Source organism: Heptranchias perlo, chromosome 38, assembly GCF_035084215.1.
Source record: "Heptranchias perlo isolate sHepPer1 chromosome 38, sHepPer1.hap1, whole genome shotgun sequence".
Classification (NCBI taxonomy): domain Eukaryota; kingdom Metazoa; phylum Chordata; class Chondrichthyes; order Hexanchiformes; family Hexanchidae; genus Heptranchias; species Heptranchias perlo.
In genome coordinates, this window is record NC_090362.1 from 16,627,532 (window position 1) to 16,649,221 (window position 21,690).

Below are 21,690 nucleotides of genomic sequence, written 5' to 3' on the forward strand. Positions count from 1 at the left end.
TCTTACAGCTAAATAATACGCAGGGTTAATTACACACTTGCACAATTATCTGGGATCACCTTTATTATTAACACATTATCGCAGTATCCGAGGACTGTTATTCAATGCCACTTGGTGATCACGACTGTAGGTACAGCCACAAAAAACCTTCTCAGTGATAAAAGCAGAAAATGCTGGGAACACTCAGGTCAGGCAGCATCTGTTGAGAAAGGAATAAGGTTGGGTTAATGTCTCAGGTCTATGACCCTCCGTCAGAACCGATAGATGTTACCGATGAACAGCTTATGAGGATGAAAGCAGCAAGGGAAAAGGGGGCGGGGAAGAAGGACGACCACAGACACAAGAAAAGAAAAAGAATGATCTGTGAAGTAATTAGGTGGAGAACAGGAGATGGTTAAATGACAGAAGTGCTAATAGCATAAGAGAAATAAAAGATATATACGAGACCCAGAGAATGTGTGAATGGTTAAAGCAGAATAGCAGATTGGGAAAGGAACATGGAACAACGGGCTCCAGTGGCCCAGGAGTATAGTGGAAGAAAAAGATACTAGATGTGCAGACCACTCTGCCGACCCTGTACCCAATAGGGGATCCCCATCCCAAGCACTGACCCACAATCTCACCCATCCCCAGAAGTGCTGGTATACCCGTTCAGCACCTGCTGTTAAAGAGGAAACAGGAGCTGTGGTTAGGGTTTGAAGTTGTTAAAAGTCAATGTGAAGGCCAGGGAGCTGCAAAGTGTCAAGTAGGAAGATGAGGTGCTGTTCCTCGAGCTTTGTTGGAATAATAGCAAAACAGCTGGAAATCGGAAATAAAAACAGAAAATGCTGGAAACACTCAGCAGGTCAGGCAGCATCTGTGGAGAGAGAAACAGAAAGGTTGATGACCTTTCATCAGAATTCAATTGGAACAATGTCCACCTTACCACCTGAAAGGAAGAAAAAGGTTTTGTTAAAGCACTGAATGAGATCAAGGATGAAATGGAACTAGGGAAGAGGACAGCTGTGAAATAAGTGAGCGGGTGCTGTTGAAGAGATAGGTCCAGAAGATGCATGCGGTGGCACATGGCAGAGATAGTGGATCTTATGAACCTCCATAGCAGTGGTTAAAGTAACACTGAATATCATGGAGATACCTTCTATTGATTCTTGTTTTTCGGATCACACTTCAGCATCACTTTGATTCCCACGCCTTTCTTTGTTGTTTCAAATGCTTCGAGAGCCGCTTCCAGGGGAAAGCGGTGTGTGACCAAAGGCTTCACATCAATCCTCTTCGAAGCCAACATGGCAATTGCCACAGGCCACCTAAGAAGAGCAAAGATAGTTGGTAATGAAACCAATCTTCATGGTACTGTACTCTTCACTTCTCAAAACACTAGGGATATTGTTTGTTAATTAAAATAAAGTATCATTATATTCATTCATTTAATAATTTTTTTTGTCTCTCAACAGTTTTCCATTTTAACTTACAATATATTTTTTCACCCACACATTTCACTGTTATACAGCATTTAAAATAGGAGTTACAGTAATATTCAGAATTCTGAGGCCCATGTTTTCTCTCACATGGAGTCCCATCGGGTCATCCTTGCCAAACTTCATTGGTCCTCACTCATTACCATATCAATTTCCTGGTCCACATCATTACTTAAAAATCCCTGTATGCTCACTCTACTTTACCCAAGTGACCTTCTCCAGTCCCAACCTCCGCTCTTCTAACTCTGGATTACTGCTGATCCCCCACTTCTTTGTTCAACCATCAGAGGCTGGTCTTTAAGCCCTCGCCCCTGCTCTGAGGAACTCTCTCCCAAAGCCACTTTACCTTGCTACCACTCCATTCTTCAAAAGCCTCCTTGTATCCCACCTTTTCAACTGTGCCTTTGGCTTCCTCTTTATTTAATTCCTTCCTGTCACCTGCTTAATTCCTTCTCTTCCCCTTGTGCATTGTTGTTTTACCAGTGTTGTCCAGTTATTGCACCAAGGTAAATAAAATAGAACCTCATACTTTTTTTCAAAATGGGGAAGGGGGGTATTTTGTGCTTTCTCCCTCCCTCACAATGTTCAGCTTTCTTTGTGTCACACATTCTTCCTCTGCTCTCAGGCTGAGAGGGTTAGTGTGACAAAGGGGTCCTCCTGGACCCTGTGTCATACATGCCAACCTAATAAACTAGCAAAAGCTGACCAATGCATTCAAAAAAGTAGAGTCAGCACTGAAGCTAGGCCTATGACATGTGAAAACAATCAATTACACTGAAAGTGTAGTGTGACAGAAGCTTGTTACAATTTAAGCTACAGGTATACTGAACATTTCATCATTTGTTTTGCAAAAGCAGAAGTACAAAGAATGGGAAAAGAATCCCAGATTTATTTTCTAGGGCGATCTAGTTGAATGTCCTCCCAAAACATTGAGATTTGGGGCACTTCATTTGGTGCGTGTCCAGCATTTTGGAATGTACGGTAAATGTGCCTCTTTGGTCAAAATAATTTTTCCAGGAAGGGCTACAGATATAGTACAACACTGACATAAGCCAAAGACATAACCATATATAAACAGTTGTGGGTGGAGGGAAACATCAAGGATGATTGTGGGGTTTGGAGAGAGGGAACACAACTCGGACCAAAAAAAGTTGGGGAGCCCCTTATCTCGCCAGTGTTCGAACCTCTGACATAAACTGAAATAACTCTGTGTGCTATTTTTAATGTTTCTCCCCCATTCTGTGTGTCCTATTTCTAACTTTAATTTAACTTCATCTATTTTTTCCTAGGAAAACTAAATTTTAAAATCTCCTATTTCCCTCCTTTATCCTTCCGCCCATTTCTTACTGTCCATTTTGGAAATGACAGCAATTCCTTTTTGAAAACCACAATTGAATCTGCTTTCACCACCCTTTCAGGCAGCGCATTCCAGATCATAACTACTTGCTGCGTAAAAAAGTTTTTCCTCATGTCGCCTTTGGTTCTTTTGCCAAACACCCTAAATCTGTGTCCTCTGGTTCTCAACCCTTCTGCCAATGGGAACAGTTTCTCTTTATTTACTTTATCTAAACCCTTCATGATTTTGAATACTTCTATTAAATCTCCTCTTAACCTTCTCTGCTCTAAGGAGAATAACCCCAACTTCTCCTGACTATCCACTTAACTGAAGTCCCTCATCCCTGGAACCATTCTAGTAAATCTTTTCTGCACCCTTTCTAAGGCCTTCACATCCTTCCTAAAAAGTGCGGTGCCCAGAATTGGTCACAATACTCCAGTCATGGCTGAACCAGTGTTTTATAAAGATTCAACACAACTTATTTGCTTTTGTACTCTATGCCTCTATTTATAAAGCCCGTATGCTTTTTTAAACCGCTTTCTCAACCTGTCCTGCCACCTTCAAAGATTTGTGCACATATACCCCCAGTTATCTCTGTTACTGCACCCCCTTTAAAATTGTATCATTTAGTTTATATTGCCTCTCCTTGTTCTTCCTGCCAAAATGTATCACTTTGCACTTCTCTGCATTAAATTTCATCTGCCACATGTCGGCCCATTCCACCTGCCTGTCTATGTCCTCATGAAGTCTATACTATCCCCCTCACTGTTCACTACACTTCCAAGCTTTGTGTCATCTGCAGATTTTGAAATTGTGCCCTGTACACCAAAGTCCATGTCGTTAATATGTATCAAAAAAAGCATCGGTCCTATTACCGACCCCTGGGGAACACCACTCTACACCTTCCTCCAGTCCGAAAAACAACCGTTCACCACTACTCTCTGTTTCCTGTCATTTAGCCAATTTCATATCCATGCTACCCCTTTTATTCCATGGACTTCAATTTTGCTGACAAGCCTATTATGTGGCACTTTATCAAATGCCTTTTGAAAGTCCATATACACAATATCAACTACAATGCCCTCATCAACCCTCTCTGTTACCTCATCAAAAAACTCAATCAAGTTAGTTAAATACGATTTGCCTTTAACAAATCAGTGCTGGTTTTCCTTTATTAATCCACACTTGTCCAAATGACTGTTAATTTTGTCCCGGATTATCATTTCTAAAAGTTTCCCCACCGCCGAGGTTAAACTGACTGGCCTGTAGTTGCTGGGTTTATCCTTATCGTTTTTGAAGACGGGTGTAACATTTGCAATTCTCCAGTCCTCTGGCACCACCCCAATCCGGCCCAGTCCGAGGATTGGAAAATTATGGCCAGCATCTCTGCAATTTCCACCCTTACTTCCCTCAGCAACCTAAGGACGTATCCCATCCGGACCGGGTGACTTGTCTTCTTTAATTACAGCCAGCCTTTCTAGTACCTCCTCTTTATCAATTTTTAGTCCATCCAGTTTGTCAACTACTTCCTCTTTTACTGTGACTTTGTCAGCATCTTCTTCCTTGGTAAATCTGTGATTTTGTGTGTTGAGATCAACGCCTTTCCGTGCTAGCAATGGATATTAAATAAATAGAAGACAAAGGTAATGGCGCAACTTTACCGCATTCCAACTCAACACAATTGTATTTTTGGACCTTGCTGACCCAAAATTTCTCACTGTAACATTTTGCGGTTACACCAAGTAGGAACGCTGCAGGCATTGTGCAATTTGACTTCTGTTACAATGCTTAGACATTCTAATTGCAGATTAAAAGGGTATTGCCATGGTTTCGGTGTGCTTTGTGGAAGGGCTTGGTTTTTGAAACATTGGAGACTCCACTTAAGCATGCCATATTAGACCTTTGAAAAATTGCATCTATGGCACCACAAGCTGTTGCAACACAGTGTTCATGCTTTAATAATTAAAATGCTTAAAAAAGTTATGAGTCAGCCATGGCTCAGTGGTAGCCGTCTTTTGGATGAGACGTTAAACTGCCCTCTCAAGTGGCACTATTTCGACGAAGAGCAAGGGAGTTTCTCCTGATGTCCTGGCCAATATTTGTTCCTCAACCAACATCACTAAAGAAAAGATTATCTGATCATTATCACACTACTGTTTGTGGAATCTTGCTGTACGCAAATTGACTGCTGTGTTTCCCTATATTACAACAGTGACTGCACTTCAAAAGTACTTCATTGGCTGTAAAGCACTTCGGGACATCCTGAGGTAATGAAAGGCGCTATATAAATGCAAGTTCAATCTTTGTTTTGTGCCAAATGTGTTATGAAACTCTTAGCGAGCACACAAACTGTCTTGCACCTGCCATATTATCTTCTAACTAACATCCTATTTACCTATTTATTAAGGGACAAGAGACAAGTTCTTTCTTTTCTTTTTCAAGTGCAAAACCTTTTGGCAGCAGACACAATCAGTAATATCTTTACCAAGCCAACTGTGCATTGAAGTCCTGCCTGAGTTGTGCTGTCACTTTTTATTTGTCTTTCTCCCTCTGCCCCGTGACTCCTGCGTGTGGGAGCCAAGTGAACATGGCAACATGCGCAGTGATAGATGGAAAGGCTCCTCTGAGGCAGGAACCAGGGAAGTTACGATAGGGACAACTTAGTTGCAGACTCGGACAGAGAGGGTACTCTGGCCAAACACTGACTGTCTGTGAAAAACACAGATGGTTGTCATGTTGGTATCATCTGGGGGTTTATAAGGGTAGACTGTGCAAGAAAGTTGCCAGGGAGCCCCCAGTCTCTATTCCCAGCCAATGGTTTTGCTGGGAGACCAGAGACCAGGCCACCATTCCTTGGATTTGGGCCACCAGCAATGGTGCTCGGCATTTGGGAGGCAAAGTCGCCCTTCTTGTCTGGTGTATCTGCGGCCTAGGAGAAGCTGGGAGATGTGACTGCCCAGGTCTTGGAGCAGTTGAGCTGGGACCTTGGCAGGTAGCATTAGAAGAGTGTGAAGCATTTAAGCACAAGATGTTGTTTAAGCTTGTTTTCTGATCGTTTTAATTAATATTAAAAGCCCAAATCAAAGGAGTTAATTTATTGGAGGAGCAAAGAAAATATGAATACTTACGTGTTAGAATATTTAAAACTCCCCCGAATATCCACCTCTCGAACTGTTGCATTTAATATCGGAATATTCACTGAAGCTGGACCAAGACCAACCAGAATCAAAACCCCTCCAGAGCGAGTGGCCTAAGAAACAATATTTTATACGTATCAGATATTCATGGTGTGCAAACATATCCAAAAACTTACCAGCAGATACTTTTTTCAAACTGCCCGATGGCTTAGTGGGGAAATGCAGTGCTCGGTGCAGTACTGAGCTATATAGAGCAGGGTGGTCCTTGGCTTGTTGCCTGGTTTGTGTTGAGTTAGCTGGGCTGAGCTAGGGTGGCAACTCTGCTGCCCGTATCCTAACTCACACCAAGTCCCTTTCACCCATCACCCTGTACGAACGTTACTTGCCACTTATCAGCCCAAGTCTGGACGTTGTCCCAGGTCTTGCTGTGTGTGGGCACGGACTGCTTCATTATCTGAGAAATTACGAATGGAGCTGAACACTGTGCACTTATCAGCGAACATCCCCACTTCTGACCTTAAGATGGAGGGATGGTCATTGATGTCGCAGCTGAAGATAGTTGGGCCTAGTTGGACGCTGACCTTGAATTATTTTACTGAAGTCTCCAGGTTTTTAATAAGCAAAATACTGAATGGCTACCATTGTGTGCATGAGCTACTGCAGGGATTCCTGGGTATATTAGATTCCCCACACTTTGACCTGAGTCAGGTACTGAATCTACACTACTGCATTAGACAATATTTCCAGGTTTTAGCTCTCATTTTGTTCATGGTTAGCAGCTTAACAATGGCCTCAGCAGCATTACTGCTGCGTTATTATTAGCCACACAGTTGGAAATTATTACAATGGGACACAGAGTAAAGTTGCAAGATTTTTCACAACCCAACAAAATACAGATAGCAGGCTACTAGAAATACTCCAGTGAGCTGGGCATGTAATTGGCTGCAGTCGAAGTTGTTTCTCAACTTTGTGGTCTCTCCGACCTTCCTTGCCACTTTGCCAACTTGCAGTTTTGAAGGGTTTTTATGTTGGCTCTCCAGTTGAATCTCTTGCATTGTGTAGTTTCTTTGCCCAGGAACGCACAGGAAACTGATGGCAAACTCATCTCAGAGTATCTTGATTGTGCAGGTTCAGTACTTACATAGACGCCGGCCTGGACACAGAACTCCGCCCCACTGCACTCGATGGTCGTATCTGGCATGGAACCAAGAGCTTCCTCCACTTTCTGGGCCAGGTCCTGGGGTGTCCCCTTCCCTACCGTTATGGTAAAATCAGCCCCCACCTCCTTCGCCTTTTCCAGTCGCTTGCTTGACAAATCTTAAAAAAAAAAACTCCTTTTGTTTCTAATAGAACAGATTTCTGGGATTTAATCTGGATCAACAGGAAATGAGAATCTTTCTTTATCACTCATGCTTGCTGAAGGACAAGTCACAACTACTGTTTGATTAGTGATATTCTAACATATGCTTTAAAATTACAGCACAGCGCTGCCTCTCTCATTAATGATAGAGTTAACAAGTTATGATAAGAAAGAATGGAATAAGGAAAAGCCATTGAGCCCCTCACCCACCCCCCCTCCCCCAAAGCCCATCGCTTCCACAGACTACGTCCATCTACCGTATCATTGTTTCTACCTCACCTGTTGAACCTGAGGGAAAGTTACCCCCAATCCCAAATAGAATCAATCAGAATGTCTATCCATCTTCACTTCTTAGCTCTTAAACCCTGGTTGGCTGCCCACCACAGCATGGACTCCTCCCGTTCCTGTGTCTAAGGCTGCTTGTGTTTTTTCATATTAATTCTCAAATAATAACTTAAAAATGTACATATTTAAGAAATGATCAGATCTAAGGTAATCAGCTTCCTCACCGCCGAGGTTGTCATGCTAAGAAATGTTTGTACATGACTGCGTCACCCCATAGTGCCAGAAGGGAGAAATGACAAGCCTGATTGCTGCCCTTTCTTGGCACAAAAATCACTGGCACAAATAGCATTAATTTATCTTACTTTTTCTTTTTTTAGGGACGGTGAGAGGCACATGAGTGAAATGAATACTCATTGAGGTGAGGGATGGAGTTGATGAAGAACAGAATGCTTTTCTCATTTCTGTGCACCCAGGCTAGTTACACCAACAGTGTGCGTCAACACCAATCTTAGGAGTGCACCAGTGTGACATTTCCATTTCCTGCACACTAATGGCCCTTCTGAGTGAGGTTACAATTTGAAGGCAAATTTTCCAGTCCCAGCGTGAAGCCTCGCCAACGGGACCACGTATCGGGAAATCACACAGGTGAAGTCCCCGATTTTATTTTTATCCAGTAAAAATGAACAGACAAAAAAAAATCCAGGTGTTTAAAAGGCATGAATTCCCAATATATATTCCCAGCAGGAGAGGCTTGGAGTGCAAAAGTTGAAAATTATACCTTTAGTGCCAAACTATTGTCCTGTGGGTTTAAGCCCATTCAGAAATGAGCTGAAAATGCCCAAACATGAGACCCTATGGGGTAGAAATTGTTCTTGGAGGTAGTGCAAAATGGATGGTACCATATCGCTCGCCTGGTATACTCCCCGCCTAATATTCTATTCCACTGACTTCAATAGAAGTTGAAATTCATTTGCACTTCTGTGAATTTCTGCCCCTAAAGCTGGCAGAGGAAGCAAACTTTCAACCCATCAATCCGGACTGAATTCAAACCTAAGTTCCTGTGTTGAAAGAACAGATCCCTCGGGATCAGAACATTTGTGGAAAAGGATGTAAAAAGTTAATTATAAACTGGAGATTTGAGTTGGATAGGAACTGGGCTTTAATGAAGATTCAAAGGAGTTAGCAGATAACTGGAATATTTTTGACTTGTAATCTATCTGGGAATGGGCCAACTCTCACCACCACAAATCCTTGTTTCAATAAACAGGCCGCTCCTTTTTAAAACGCCTTTCTCAAAGCCAGGACTTGAGGAAACATAGGCCGATAACCAGGATTATAGTAAAGGCTTTCTTTTCTAGGATCAGGAAGGGTAAAACTTTCAACTTGCAAAAATATTACCAGGAAAATGAAGAGAAAGAATCACCGATGTATCAGCTGTTAGTAGTCTAAAAAGGAAGTTTTATACACACACACACACAAACACACACACACACACACAGTGCCTTACCACAAATCACAACCTGAGCTGCCCCCATCGTCTTGGCAACCTGCAGGCTCACAAGTCCAATTGTCCCTAAATAAATAGATAAATAGCATGTCAGTTAGACGATAATGTTGCAGGTACAAGACAGTTTTTGCACTAGCTAAGAGTTATGTAACATATTTGCCACAAAAGAAGGATTTGCATTTATATAGCACGTTTCGTGACCTCGGGACATCCCAACGTGCTTCACAGCCAATGAAAAGTACATTTGAAATAAAAACAGAAAATGTCAGAGAAGCTCAGCAAGTCAGGCAGCACCCGTGGAGAAAGAAACAGAGTTAACGTTTCAGATCAAAGACCTTTCATCAGAACTGGAAGATGTTAAAAGAGTTAAAATTTTTGAGCAAGTACAGAGCCACGGGAAAGGGAGGGGAGGGGAGGTAAGAACAAAAGGGAAGGTCTGTGATAGGGTAGAGAGCAGGAATGATTAAATGACAAAAGGGGCAAGGCAAGGAGGGTGGTAATGGGACAGGTTAAGAAACAAAAGATTGATCAGGAGTAGCTGTAAATGGCATCAGCAGAACCATTACCAGCACTTGCTGACCGAAAAAATGGGAGCAGTGGTTATGGTCTAAAGTTATTGAAATCAGTGTTGAGTCCAGCCCCGACCTACAGCTTCCTCCTCCCCCACCCCCCACAACTCCCGATCGCGGCCCGGAGTTGACGGTCCCTTCCGAGAGCCGGGGACCGTCCCCACAGGTCACCGGCTGCGGCCTCCTGATGCTAGTCTTCCGTCCTGCCCGTCGGCCAGGCTGTCAATTTGGCCGGCTGCTGGATGGGAACCAGCCCAGCAGTGTTCTAATGAGGCCCTGCCGTTAAGATTGGCAGGTTCTCTATGACCCTGGCCTTGCCGTGTTCTTCACTGCACCCTGCAGGCTTCCCTGACCCCCCCCCCCCCACAACCCCCCCCACCACCGATTCCCCATTAATATCAAGGCCTTAATCTCTGTCCAGTGTAGTCCCCTAACTTTAACCTCTGCAAGATTCGGCTTCTTTCTTGGGGCAGGGAGGAAGTAACTTTCAAATATTAAGAAAAACAAAGACAGCATTAGTCCATGGGGGCTTTGAAAAAGACAGATGTTTATGGACATTCAGAAGTACCAGAGATGGCACGGTAACAATGCATGGTTCTCCTCCAATTTGATGTGCCATGAATGGGTACAATTCAGGTTGGCATCTATAATTCTATACATGGTGATTTTTTGATGCCAGCCATGTCACCAGATGTAGGCACTGAAACAATAAGTTTATGAGCCATTCTCCACACCTCCTAATGCCTGAGTCGAGGCAGTACGGGGAGCCGTTCACTTGAATGGTCACATATTGAAAACGGTGATAAATTAAGTTAAAATGGGTGGGAAATCCCTGAAAGAAAGAATTGATTACGGATGATTTGGTAACTGCTCTACGTAAGCAACTCTTTACCTGCTCCACAGATGAAGACCTTGCTGCCAATTGTCACTCCTGCTCTGCGACAGGCATGAATCGCAACAGAAAGAGGCTCAACCATTGCCCCTTCTTCATAGCTCATGCAATCGGGGAGTCTGAAACAAAGGAGACGCCACAGACATGAAACAACACCATTTTACTTGCATAAATTACTATCTGCAATTCAGAATTCATGATATGTAAAGCAGATTCAACAGAATGATACCAGGGCTTGAAGGGTTAGGCCTCAGTTGGAATATTGTGTTCAATTCTGGGCACCACATGTTAGCAAGGATGTCAAGGCCTTAGAGACAGTGCAGAAGAGATTTACTGGAATGGTTCCAAGGATGAGGGACTTCAGTTATGTGGAGACTGGAGAAGCCTTAGAACAGAGAAGGTTCGAGGGAAATTTGATAGAGGCATTCAAAATCATGAACATTTTGATAGAGTAAGTGGAGAGAAACTGATTTCAGTGGCAGAATGGTCGGTAACCAGAGGACACAGATTTAAGGTGATCAGCAAAAGAGCTAGAGGCGACATGAGGAAACATTTTTTTATGCAGCGAGTTATAATGATCTGGAATGGGTGTTGGAAGCAGATACAATAGGAACTTTCAAAAGGGAATAGGATAAATAATTTAAGGGAAAAAAATTATAGGGCTATGGGGAGAGAGCAGAGGAGTGGGGACTAATTGGATAGCTCTTTCAAAGAGCCAGCCAGACACGATGGGCCGAATGCCTCCTCCTGCGCTGTACCTACTATGATACTATGATAAATTAGGAGGACAAGTTGCATAAACTTGGCTTGTATTCCCTTGAGTAAAGTAGGTTGAGGGATGATGTTTAAAATGATGAAAGGATTCAATAGGGTAAATACAGAGAAATTATTTCCTCTGGTGGGGGAATCCAGAACAAGGGGGTACAATCTTAAAATTAGAGCTAGGCCATTTAGGAGGGAAATCAGGAAGCACTTTTTCACACCAAGGGTAAAATCTGAAATTCTCACCCCCAAAAGGCTGTGGATGCTGGGGCACAGTTGGAGCTTTCAAGACTGAGATCAATAGGTTTTTGTTAGGTAAGGGTATCAAGAGATATGGATCAAAGGCAGATAAACTGAGTTGAGATACAGATCAGCCATGACTGAATAGCGGAACAGGCTCATGGGATTGGATGGCCGACTCCTGTTCCTATGTTCCTGCAGCTAGACTATCGTGTAGATGGATATAGGAAGACTTATATCATAAACCTTGCCTCCCCTGCAGATGTGCAGTCGACTAAACCACCTTAATATAGATAGTGAGCACAAGGGAGCCTCAGCCAACAGGCCAGGCCAAGAACTGACAGAAACGCATCACACATTTTGATTAAAAATAAAACAAAATACCGCAAATGCTGGAAATCTGAAACAAAAACAAAATAATGGTGGAAACAATCAGCAGGTCCGGCAGCATTTGTGGAAAGAACAGACAAGATACCTCAGGTGTGGAGCACTTGTTGGAGTTCTAAAGAAGGTCCCATATTCAAAACACATTTTCTCTTCTCTCCGCAGATGCTGCCTGACCTGCTGTTTCACACATGTAAGCAGTGGAATGAAGTGTAACTGCCCTACTCTCATTTAACTCAAACAAACTCTAATATTATGAATTCCTAGACAAAAATGTTTTGACAGCAGCCGTAATTTTATCATAATTTCAACTTAAGGAACTAACTTGTAGCAGTAGCTGGCACTGTGGGCATAGTATCGGCACATAGCCCCGTCATCAGGAGGAAGACCACTTGAGAAGCTCGTTGGCGACAGGTTGTAACGTCCAGTTCTAACATACTCATCGTTCTCTCTGGGGACACCAGGCTCAATGGCAACTCTGTCACCTGCAGCAAAGGAAAGACATGGAACACACGTTAAGTTAAATTTCTCTCTGTTTCTTGCTTTTGAACAAACCGGCCGGGTCCGCGCCGTGCGTTCTCCGAAACCGGCAGGGTCCGCGCCGTGCGTTCTCCGAAACCGGCAGGGTCCGCGCCGTGCGTTCTCCGAAACCGGCAGGGTGCCCGCCGAGCATTGTCTGAACTCGGGAGTGTCCGCACCGTGCATTGTCTGAACTCGGGAGTGTTAGTGCTGTGTGTTCTCTGAACCCGAGTGTTTTCAGTGTAATACTTTGCACACATTGGGGTTATTGTGTAGGATTTACTATCTGCGTATTCTACAGTGTCATCCATCCAACATAAGGCATACCACCTTTCTCACTGTGCCCAAGAATTCAAGACTCATTCCAGCAGGCATACAACAGGCTGCTTTGGGATTGTTTTGCTGCTCTGGATTAATTTTTAAAGAAAGTTAAATGGACTCCATTCCTGATCAGTGAGGGGGCTTAGCTCATTCCAGTGCCTGTGATCACACTGCACAACCTTTAGGAAAACTGAGATAAGTGGCACATTCAATCTCACTACTTCTGTGAGCATTTCCTCCATTTAAAACCCACAATAACGTGAGTGGAAGTGTTGCTTCATCACACAAGCATAGATTTAAAATAGTTATTCCCTTCCCACACTCAAGAGGAACAGCTGTACATTTGCCTATGGGCCCATTTTGACTTGTAGCTGAAGATTTAAAACAATTAAATCCTCTCACTTGCTCTGATCATAGAATCATATAGTACAGAAGGAGGCCATTCGGCCCATCTCGCCAGCTCTTTGAAAGAGTTATCCAATTGGTCCCACTCGCTCGTTCCCCATAGCCTGCAAATTTTTCCTTTTCAAGTATATATCCAATTCCCTTTTTGGAAGTTATTACTGATTCTGCTTCTACCATCTTTTGAGGCAGTGCATTCCAGATCATGACAATTCACTGCTTAAAAAAATTTCTCCTCATCTCCCCTCTGGTTCTTTTACCAATTACCTTAAATCTGTGTCCTCTGATTACTGACCTTCCTGCCAGTAGAAACAGTTTCTCCTTATTTACTCTATCAAAACCCTTCATCATTTTGAAGACCTCTATTAAATCTGCCCTTAAATTCTGATGATATGGAACGTTTTGTGGACTGACCTGCTTTGAGGTGTTGAACGCCAGACCCCACTCTAACTACAGTGCCCGAGAATTCGTGCCCCAGAACCAATGGCTTTGGGAGGACGAAACCTCCCACTCCCCCATCCAGCCAGAAATGGATGTCCGTACCGCAGATGCCGACAGAATTGATCTTCAGCAGAACCTCTGAAAGTACAGAAAGTGTAATCAATAGCTGAGGGATACCGCATTTTAGAGCAGACAGACATTGGCCCAGAATTTGCTGAAGTGGGGCATCTTGTGGCATACCCCGCGAGTTGGATTTTTTACACCGTAATTCGCTGGAAGTGTGAGCTGTTAATGGCTCGCCGAGGGCAATGGGGCATCTGGGAGTTTAAGTGAATGAGGGGACCAACAGTCTATCTCCTTAAACAATGAAATTTAAGGATAGAGAAAGAAACAAGAATGACGGAGAAGGAAATAGGGTGAATTAGAGTCAAATGAGATACAGAAAGAGAAAGAACGGGAAGGAAAGATTAGATTAAGAGAGAAAAAAAGAGACAGAATGGAAAAAGAAAAAAAATTAGAAAAAAGTTTCTTAAGAACAATTTACTACCTGCAGGAGTGAGGCTCCGCAGTTTCAATTGTTCCCTTTCTGGGCCTCCGAGGTTGAGTGGCAGGAACATAAATCACCCCATTAACAGGGTCTTTATGCCATGAAGTACCAGCCCTAACTTTCTGCGGTGCATTTAATTCGTATTTATGGCGCAAATCTAGCAATTTCTCACGGGGAGGTTGAGGTCCCGTTTTCGCGAGGCTAATGGCAGAGCGGCGAAAATTGTCCAGCAACTTGTGGATATTCGCAATTCACAGCATATCTCTTCCTCGCCACAAATCGCTGGGGTTTTTCCTCGGGTTGTATGCGAGATAAACAGCAGCGATCCAATTTGTCAAACTAAAAACTTACTGCAGGAACTGCCTTTCTATATTTTTAAAATTTTTTAAAAGCACGTTTGAAATACGTTGCCCTGACTGAAAAATAAATAATTGTTACGGCAAGAAAGAATAAAAAGACTTGCCATTAGGTCCTGGTTCTGGAACTGGTCGATTCTCCTGTGGAGAGACGATTGGAAGAGTACTTGTGAGAGAACTGCTCCTTCATAGATGCGATAAAATAACAAACACACTGGGGTAGAAATTGGTCTCAGGCAGAAGCACTGAATGGGCAGTGCCACACTGGCAGCCCATTATATTCCCCGCTCGATACTGACTTCAATAGAACAGAATATCAAAGCATGTCAGACTATCTATTACTACTGTAACTACAAATAAAATGAAACTATGAACAAAACACTACAGGAACTTCCTCCTTTATCCTGTCTGCTAAACTGTATAGTCTGTGGAACAAAAACAGAGAATGCAGGAAATACTCAGCATCTGTGGAGAGAGAGAAACAGAGTTAACGTTTCAGGTGGATGACCTTTCATCGGAACTGGAAGAAGTTAGAGATTGAACAGGTCATAAGCAAGTACAGAGCCAGGGAAAAGGAGGGGAGGGGAGGGGAGGGGAGGAAAGAACAAAAGGGAAGGTCTATGATAGGGCAGAGGGTAGAAGTGATTAAATCAAAAGCCAAATACTGCGGCTGCTGGAAATCTGAAATAAAAACAGAAAATGCTGGAGAAGCTCAGCAAGTCAGGCAGCATCTGTGGAGAAAGAAACAGAGTTAACGTTTCAGGTCGAAGATCTTTCATCAGAACTGGAAGATGTTAAAAGAGTTAAAGTTTTTGAGCAAGTACAGAGCCAGGGAAAGGGGGGAGGGGAGGAAAGAACAATAGGGAAGATCTGCGATAGGGTGGAAGGCACGAGTGATTAAATGACAAAAGGGATGATGGTGCAAGGCAGGGAAGGTAATAATGGGACAGGTTAAGAAACAAAAGATTGATCAAGAGTAACTGTAAATGGCAGCAGCAGAACGATTACCAGCACTTGCTGTCCGAAAAAATGGGAGCAGTGGTTATGATCTAAAGTCACTGAAATCAATGTTGAGTCCGGATGGATTGTAAAGTGCCAAACGAAAGATGAGGTGCTGTTCCTCGAGCTTATGTTGAGCTTCATTGGAACAGTGTAAGAGGCCGTGGACAGAGAGGTCAGAGTAGGAGTGGGAAGGGGAATTAAAGTGGCAAACGACTGGCAGGTCAGGGTCACGCTTGCAGACAGAGCGGAGGTGTTCAGCAAAGTGATCACCCAGTCTGAGTTTGGTCTCCCCAATGTAGAGACCTCATTGTGTGCAGCGGATACAGTATACTAAATTGAAAAAAGTACATGTAAACTGCTGTTTCACCTGGAAGAAGTGTTTGGGACCCTGGACGATGGGAAGGGAGGAGATGAAGGGGCAGGTGTGCATCTCCTGCGCTCGCACAGGAAGGTGCCGTGGGGAGGAGAGAGGATGTTGAGGGTGATGGAAGAGTGGACTAGGGTGTCGCAGAGGGAGCGGTCCCTTCAGAATGCTGAAAGAGGAGGGGAGAGGAAGATGTGTTTGGTGGTGGGATCGCGCTGGAGGTGGCAGAAATGGCAGAGAATGATACGTTGAATTTGCAGGCTGGTGGGGTGAAAGGTGAGGACATAGGGACCCTATCATGGTTCTGGGAGGGAAGGGGTGGGGTGAGGGCAGAAGTGCGGGAAATAGGATGAACACGGTTGAGAGCCCTGTCAACTACAGTGGAAGGGAATTCTCCGTTGAGAAAAAAGGAAGACACATCGGAAGCACTGGTGCGGAAGGCGATATCGTCAGAACAAATGCGACGGAGACGGAGAAACTGGGAGAAGGGAATAGAGTCCTTACAGGAAGCAGGGTGGGAGGAAGTGTAATCAAGGTAACTGTGGGAGTCGGTGGGCTTATAATAAATTAAATATCTGTGGAGGAGCTCCAAGGACTCATCCTCCTTCTTCGGGTCCGTTAACATGAATACTTAGGTGATGCAAGGAGTTCCTCCTTTGTTAAACTGGGTATTAACTGTGGAGATAATGGGAAAGATTAATGTTTCGGTCAAGATATCTGTGATGTGGTTCGCTGTGTTATGGAGTCTCATTAAATTGACCTCGTTCTCACTGGAGATAAGAGGACCAAGTGGAGTCATGATCCAGATACTTAAAATTCTGAGGGATAGATGTAATCACATTATCTCTTCATCTTCACTCAGTGCACCCAAGGCCTCATTAGTATGGCGCTCCTTACTTTGTTCCGTCTTCCCGTCTTACAATAAAACACAAGTTTGTTGTCACCTAGATGCTACCTCTTGATTTCTCTGCTCTCCTGCTCTTTTCCCTCTCTGGACTGATATTGCCCTCTGGGCCTCTGCCCTTCACTTAGGTTTTTCAATATAAAAAAATACTATTTGATTTGGACTGTGTACCAGAGTTTACAGGTTTAAAATTAACATGCCTTGACCAAGATTAGGGGTTAGTAGAAATATTTTCCCTCCACAGAGCAGCAGATAGATGGAACAGACGCTCAGCTGAGAATGAATGATTAATTCTTTCACCAAAAACTTCATACAAGTCAGCGTTTTCCTCCTCCATTCCTTGCTTTGAATTTTGTAGAGGTGTACAGCTTTAAACACCCCCTAAAGCCTTATTAATTGAAACTTCAACTGCCAACCAGCCACACAAAACATCATTGCTATGTTTTTGTCACACTACGTGTTGACAGAGAATAAAGGACATGCTAAGAATTTTTCAATCATAACAACGTCCCTTTAAACATGCAAGTAGAATTTTTCTTTGAAAAACACATTTGTAAAGTGACAACTTGTGTACAAAATGTACAGAAAGTTTCAGTAACAAGAATAGAACTGAAACTCCAAATTATAATCAATTCCACTGTCTCAATGCCAGCTGGCTCAGTTGGTAGCAACTCTTGCCCTAGTTACATAGAATTTACAGCACAGAAATAGGCCATTCGGCCCAACTGATCTATGCCAGTGTTTATGCTCCACACAAGCCTCCTCCCACCCTACTTCATCTCACCCTTTCAACATATCCTTCTATTCCTTTCGCCCTAGTGTACTTATCTAGCTTCCTCTTAAATGCATCTATGCTATTTGCCTTAATTACTCCTTGTGGTAGCAAGTGCTACATTCTAACCACTCTTTGGGTAAAGAAGTTTCTCCTGAATTCCTTATTGGGTTTATTGGTGACTGTCTTATATTTATGACCTCTAGTTTTGGACTCCCCCCACAAGTGGAAACATCTTCTTTATGGCTACCCTATAATTGAGCACAAAATTTAGTGTGAGGGATAGAAATTCATCTCTGGCAGTAACCCAAAATGGGTGGTAGTGAATCAGCAGCCCACTCCACCCGATGTTCTTTTCCGATTGATCGCAGTCGCTGGTTTTGCACTACCGCCCCTAGACAAATTTCTACCCGAGTCTCAGTACCAAGGGCGTGTTGGCATTACCAACTCAATGGGACGTTAAACTGAGGCCTGTCCTTCTGTTCCGGTGGTTCAGGCGGACGTTATTTGACTAAGAGCAGGGAAGTCGCTGGTGCCAACATTCCTCTTTCTTTCCTCAACCAATGCCACCAAAAACAAATAAACTGCTCATTGCTGTTTGTGGGATCTTGCTGCCTGCAAAATGTTGGCTATGTTTGCCTGCAGAACAACAATGGAACACTCAAAATAATTCATTGTTTCTAAGAGATGTGATAAAGCACTCTATCTTTCTTTCTCTTTCCTTAACCATTCCTCCTAAGAGTTAAAGAAAAAATGTCCATTTATGCAAAACATTTAGTGTTGATAGAATCATGTTGTCTCTGGCTCTTTTGCCAATCACCTTAAATCTGTGCCCTCTAGTTCCCCATCCTTCTGTCACTGGAAACAGTTTCTCCTTTTTACTCAATCAAAACTGTTCATGATTTTGAACACCTCTATCAATCTCCTCTTAACCGTCTCTGCTCTAAGGAGAACAACCACAATACCTCCCCACAAATACAGTGTAAGGTACAAAAACGAGGCTAAAAAGATAACTGGTTACCAATCTCAGATCTCCTGCTGCATGGATCACCACCGACAGGTTCTCTTGCTGTGCCATCTTCAGTTTCTTAGCCTAGAATGGATGGTAATCTTTTAAAGTTGCTGCTCACTTCTGAAAAGTGCTTCTCAAAAGTAATTTTTGAGTCAATAATACTGGACAAACTTTGTCATCATTTAGAGTACCTGGTGTTCTATTCAATCGATGCTTTTATTTACTATCCACAACGTCATAGGTCCAGATCCTTTTTGTCACTTTAATATTAACTCTGTGGACAAGATAATTGGTCTAGATGTAATGGGTCGTCAACGCCTTAAAATACATCAAATGTCTCTGTTGTGATCATATTTACATTGAAAAACTAGCTTTTGGAGAGGGTTTTCAGCCAATTTCTCTAGATCTACAATGGCTGGCGGGTCTCAGAGCCAGATTAAGTAATATAAGCATAGTATTTGAAGGTTTGTTTTTAAGAGAAAGAAGTGTTCCAATCACTAAATCCCATTAATTATGCAATTATTTTGCCCTGACAATATTTGAAAATCAAATCCTAGTAAACCTGACCGATGACACACAAATTTACTTGCCAGTATTCCATTTGCGGACTCCCCTCATATCAAGTCTAGCATGCTTGGGAGGAACAGGTGACTTTGGACCTATGGTTCCCAAAGCTCTCCACCACTGGGGGGTTTCCTCATGTCATGTCTGGGTCTATTGTAGACTAATTGATAGAGATTGATTGCTATGATTAGTCAACAACTCCATTATTGTTGTATCATGCGATTACCAGGATGTTAGAAGGCAAACTAGATGGACCTTGGTCTATTTTCGTTTAGCAATTCCTATGTTCTATGTGTGTGGTACCTGGCCACGGAGACCTGGAAGCTGCCGATCTCAGTTGGGCAGTGGCGGGGCACTACAATTGGTCTCACTGTTGCTGGGCCATTTAAATAGGTTTGGGATGACCAGGGAACATAAGTGTAAGTTACAAAAGCATAGAACTAGGTTAGATGTTAGGAGATACTTCTTTTTGCAGAGCTATCAACCTCTGGAATAAATTGCTGGCATGTGCACACACTGCAAGCATTTAAAAGGGAGCTGGACAAGTTCCTGAGAGTGGCAAACATCTCTACTTATAGGTGAGTAGGTTTTAGGGGATTGTGTCACTCACTGTGGTCTCCTGAAACTTGATTGCCTTTGGGAGTCAGAGACAAATTTCCCATAGTTTTCTTTTCCTAAATTGGCCCAAGTTTTTTCTTTCTCTTGTTTGTTGCCTCTTCCAGAAGATTGCATGACTATGTGAGGGGTTGGGGAGATGATGTGCGAAAATTATACTTTGACATTGCCTGTAGTGAAGGTCGGATGAAGTTCAGTTTCCAGAACTCTGTCACTGCCAAGAGTAGAGCTCAGCCTGCAAAGGCAATGTGCCTCAGACATGTCAAGGTAGGCGAGCCCTGCCTATAGATATGGGTCTGTGGTTAACACAGGGTATGGGCAGTCCATTCCAAGTAATATCTCACCTGTCTTATATCCTTCCTTCCCTTCTCCTCCTCCAAATAGCAGAACAATAATGGAATGCCCATTTTGAAAACTATAATTGCAGCTACTAAAAACATATCAGCCAGAAGTCTTCGGCCCAATGGTTACTAAAATAACCTGGCAAAAAGAACGATGATAACAACCTGTATAATAAATTTACCCTTAAGCTGCAGTATCAATGTATTGAGATTCAAACTCACCAGTTTCCTCTAAATGCAGAATTAGCCTCCCCACAAAGTTTATAGCGTTGCTGTGACTATCGCCAGAGATTGAGTACTTCCTCTTTCAATGATGCACATGGGCGGGACGGCGAACAACACTGCCATTCACTAAAAGCGCGAATTTTATATCAATTAATGGATATGTTTGTTTTTTGATGGATCAGTTATTCTGGCATTGTTTGCCATCTTAATCACTGAATATCTTAAAGTAGATTCATCTTTTTGGCATGCGGATATATTGGCTCATATAATTTCTGTTCATATTTATGGCCTGACAATTTTTCTTAGCTTAAACATATTTTCCCACATCTGCCAATCTTTGACTTTTTTTTTTATTCGTTCACGGGATGTGGGCGTCGCTGGCGAGGCCAGCATTTATTGCCCATCCCTAATTGCCCTCGAGAAGGTGGTGGTGAGCCGCCTTCTTGAACCGCTGCAGTCCGTGTGGTGACGGTTCTCCCACAGTGCTGTTAGGAAGGGAGTTCCAGGATTTTGACCCAGCGACAATGAAGGAACGGCGATATATTTCCAAGTCGGGATGGTGTGTGACTTGGAGGGGAACGTGCAGGTGGTGGTGTTCCCATGTGCCTGCTGCTCTTGTCCTTCTAGGTGGTAGAGGTTGCGGGTTTGGGAGGTGCTGTCGAAGAAGCCTTGGCGAGTTGCTGCAGTGCATCCTGTGGATGGTACACACTGCAGCCACAGTGCGCCGGTGGTGAAGGGAGTGAATGTTTAGTGTGGTGGATGGGGTGCCAATCAAGCAGGCTGCTTTATCTTGGATGGTATCGAGCTTCTTGAGTGCTGTTGGAGCTGCACTCATCCAAGCAAGTGGAGAGTATTCCATCACACTCCTGACTTGTGCCTTGTAGATGGTGGAAAGGCTTTGGGGAGTCAGGAGGTGAGTCACTCGCCGCAGAATACCCAGCCTCTGACCTGCTCTCGTAGCCACAGTATTTATATGGCTGGTCCAGTTAAGTTTCTGGTCAATGGTGACCCCCAGGATGTTGATGGTGGGGGATTCTGTGATGGTAATGCCGTTGAATGTCAGGGGGAGGTGGTTAGACTCTCTCTTGTTGGAGATGGTCATTGCCTGGCACTTATCTGGCGCGAATGTTACTTGCCACTTATGAGCCCAAGCCTGGATGTTGTCCAGGTCTTGCTGCATGCGGGCTCGGACTGCTTCATTATTTGAGGGGTTGCGAATGGAACTGAACACTTGCTGGCTGCTGTACCATTCAACCTCTCTGACACTAATCTAAAGTCTCCTCATTTTAAAGGCATCACCATAATTATCATTCACCACGTCTTAAACCTCAGACTATTTGATGTCTGGAGGAGGGTTT

At 43.4% G+C, this 21,690-nt stretch overlaps 1 protein-coding gene across 3 annotated transcripts; it reads right to left on the reverse strand.

Annotated features, from left to right (window-relative positions):
- Nucleotides 1-37: 37 nt before the first annotated feature.
- Nucleotides 38-20,461, reverse strand: LOC137304641 (sorbitol dehydrogenase-like). Of its 3 annotated transcripts, XM_067973285.1 has the most exons (12): nt 20,330-20,461; nt 18,779-18,861; nt 18,597-18,668; nt 14,641-14,674; nt 13,604-13,768; nt 12,273-12,432; nt 10,562-10,680; nt 9,101-9,166; nt 7,090-7,265; nt 5,940-6,061; nt 1,136-1,304; nt 38-199 (listed from the first exon to the last, which is right to left on the reverse strand). In XM_067973285.1, exons 3-11 carry the CDS (start codon nt 18,651-18,653, stop codon nt 1,139-1,141), a joined length of 1,065 nt encoding a protein of 354 aa, XP_067829386.1. In that variant the 5' UTR covers nt 18,654-18,668; nt 18,779-18,861; nt 20,330-20,461; the 3' UTR covers nt 38-199; nt 1,136-1,138. The 3 variants fall into 3 exon arrangements, with proteins under 3 accessions (XP_067829386.1, XP_067829385.1, XP_067829387.1); XM_067973284.1 differs by lacking the exons at nt 18,779-18,861; nt 20,330-20,461 and having other exon boundaries at nt 18,597-18,731; XM_067973286.1 differs by lacking the exons at nt 38-199; nt 18,779-18,861; nt 20,330-20,461 and adding an exon at nt 842-856 and having other exon boundaries at nt 18,597-18,732.
- Between the last annotated feature and the right edge of the window lie 1,229 nt (nt 20,462-21,690).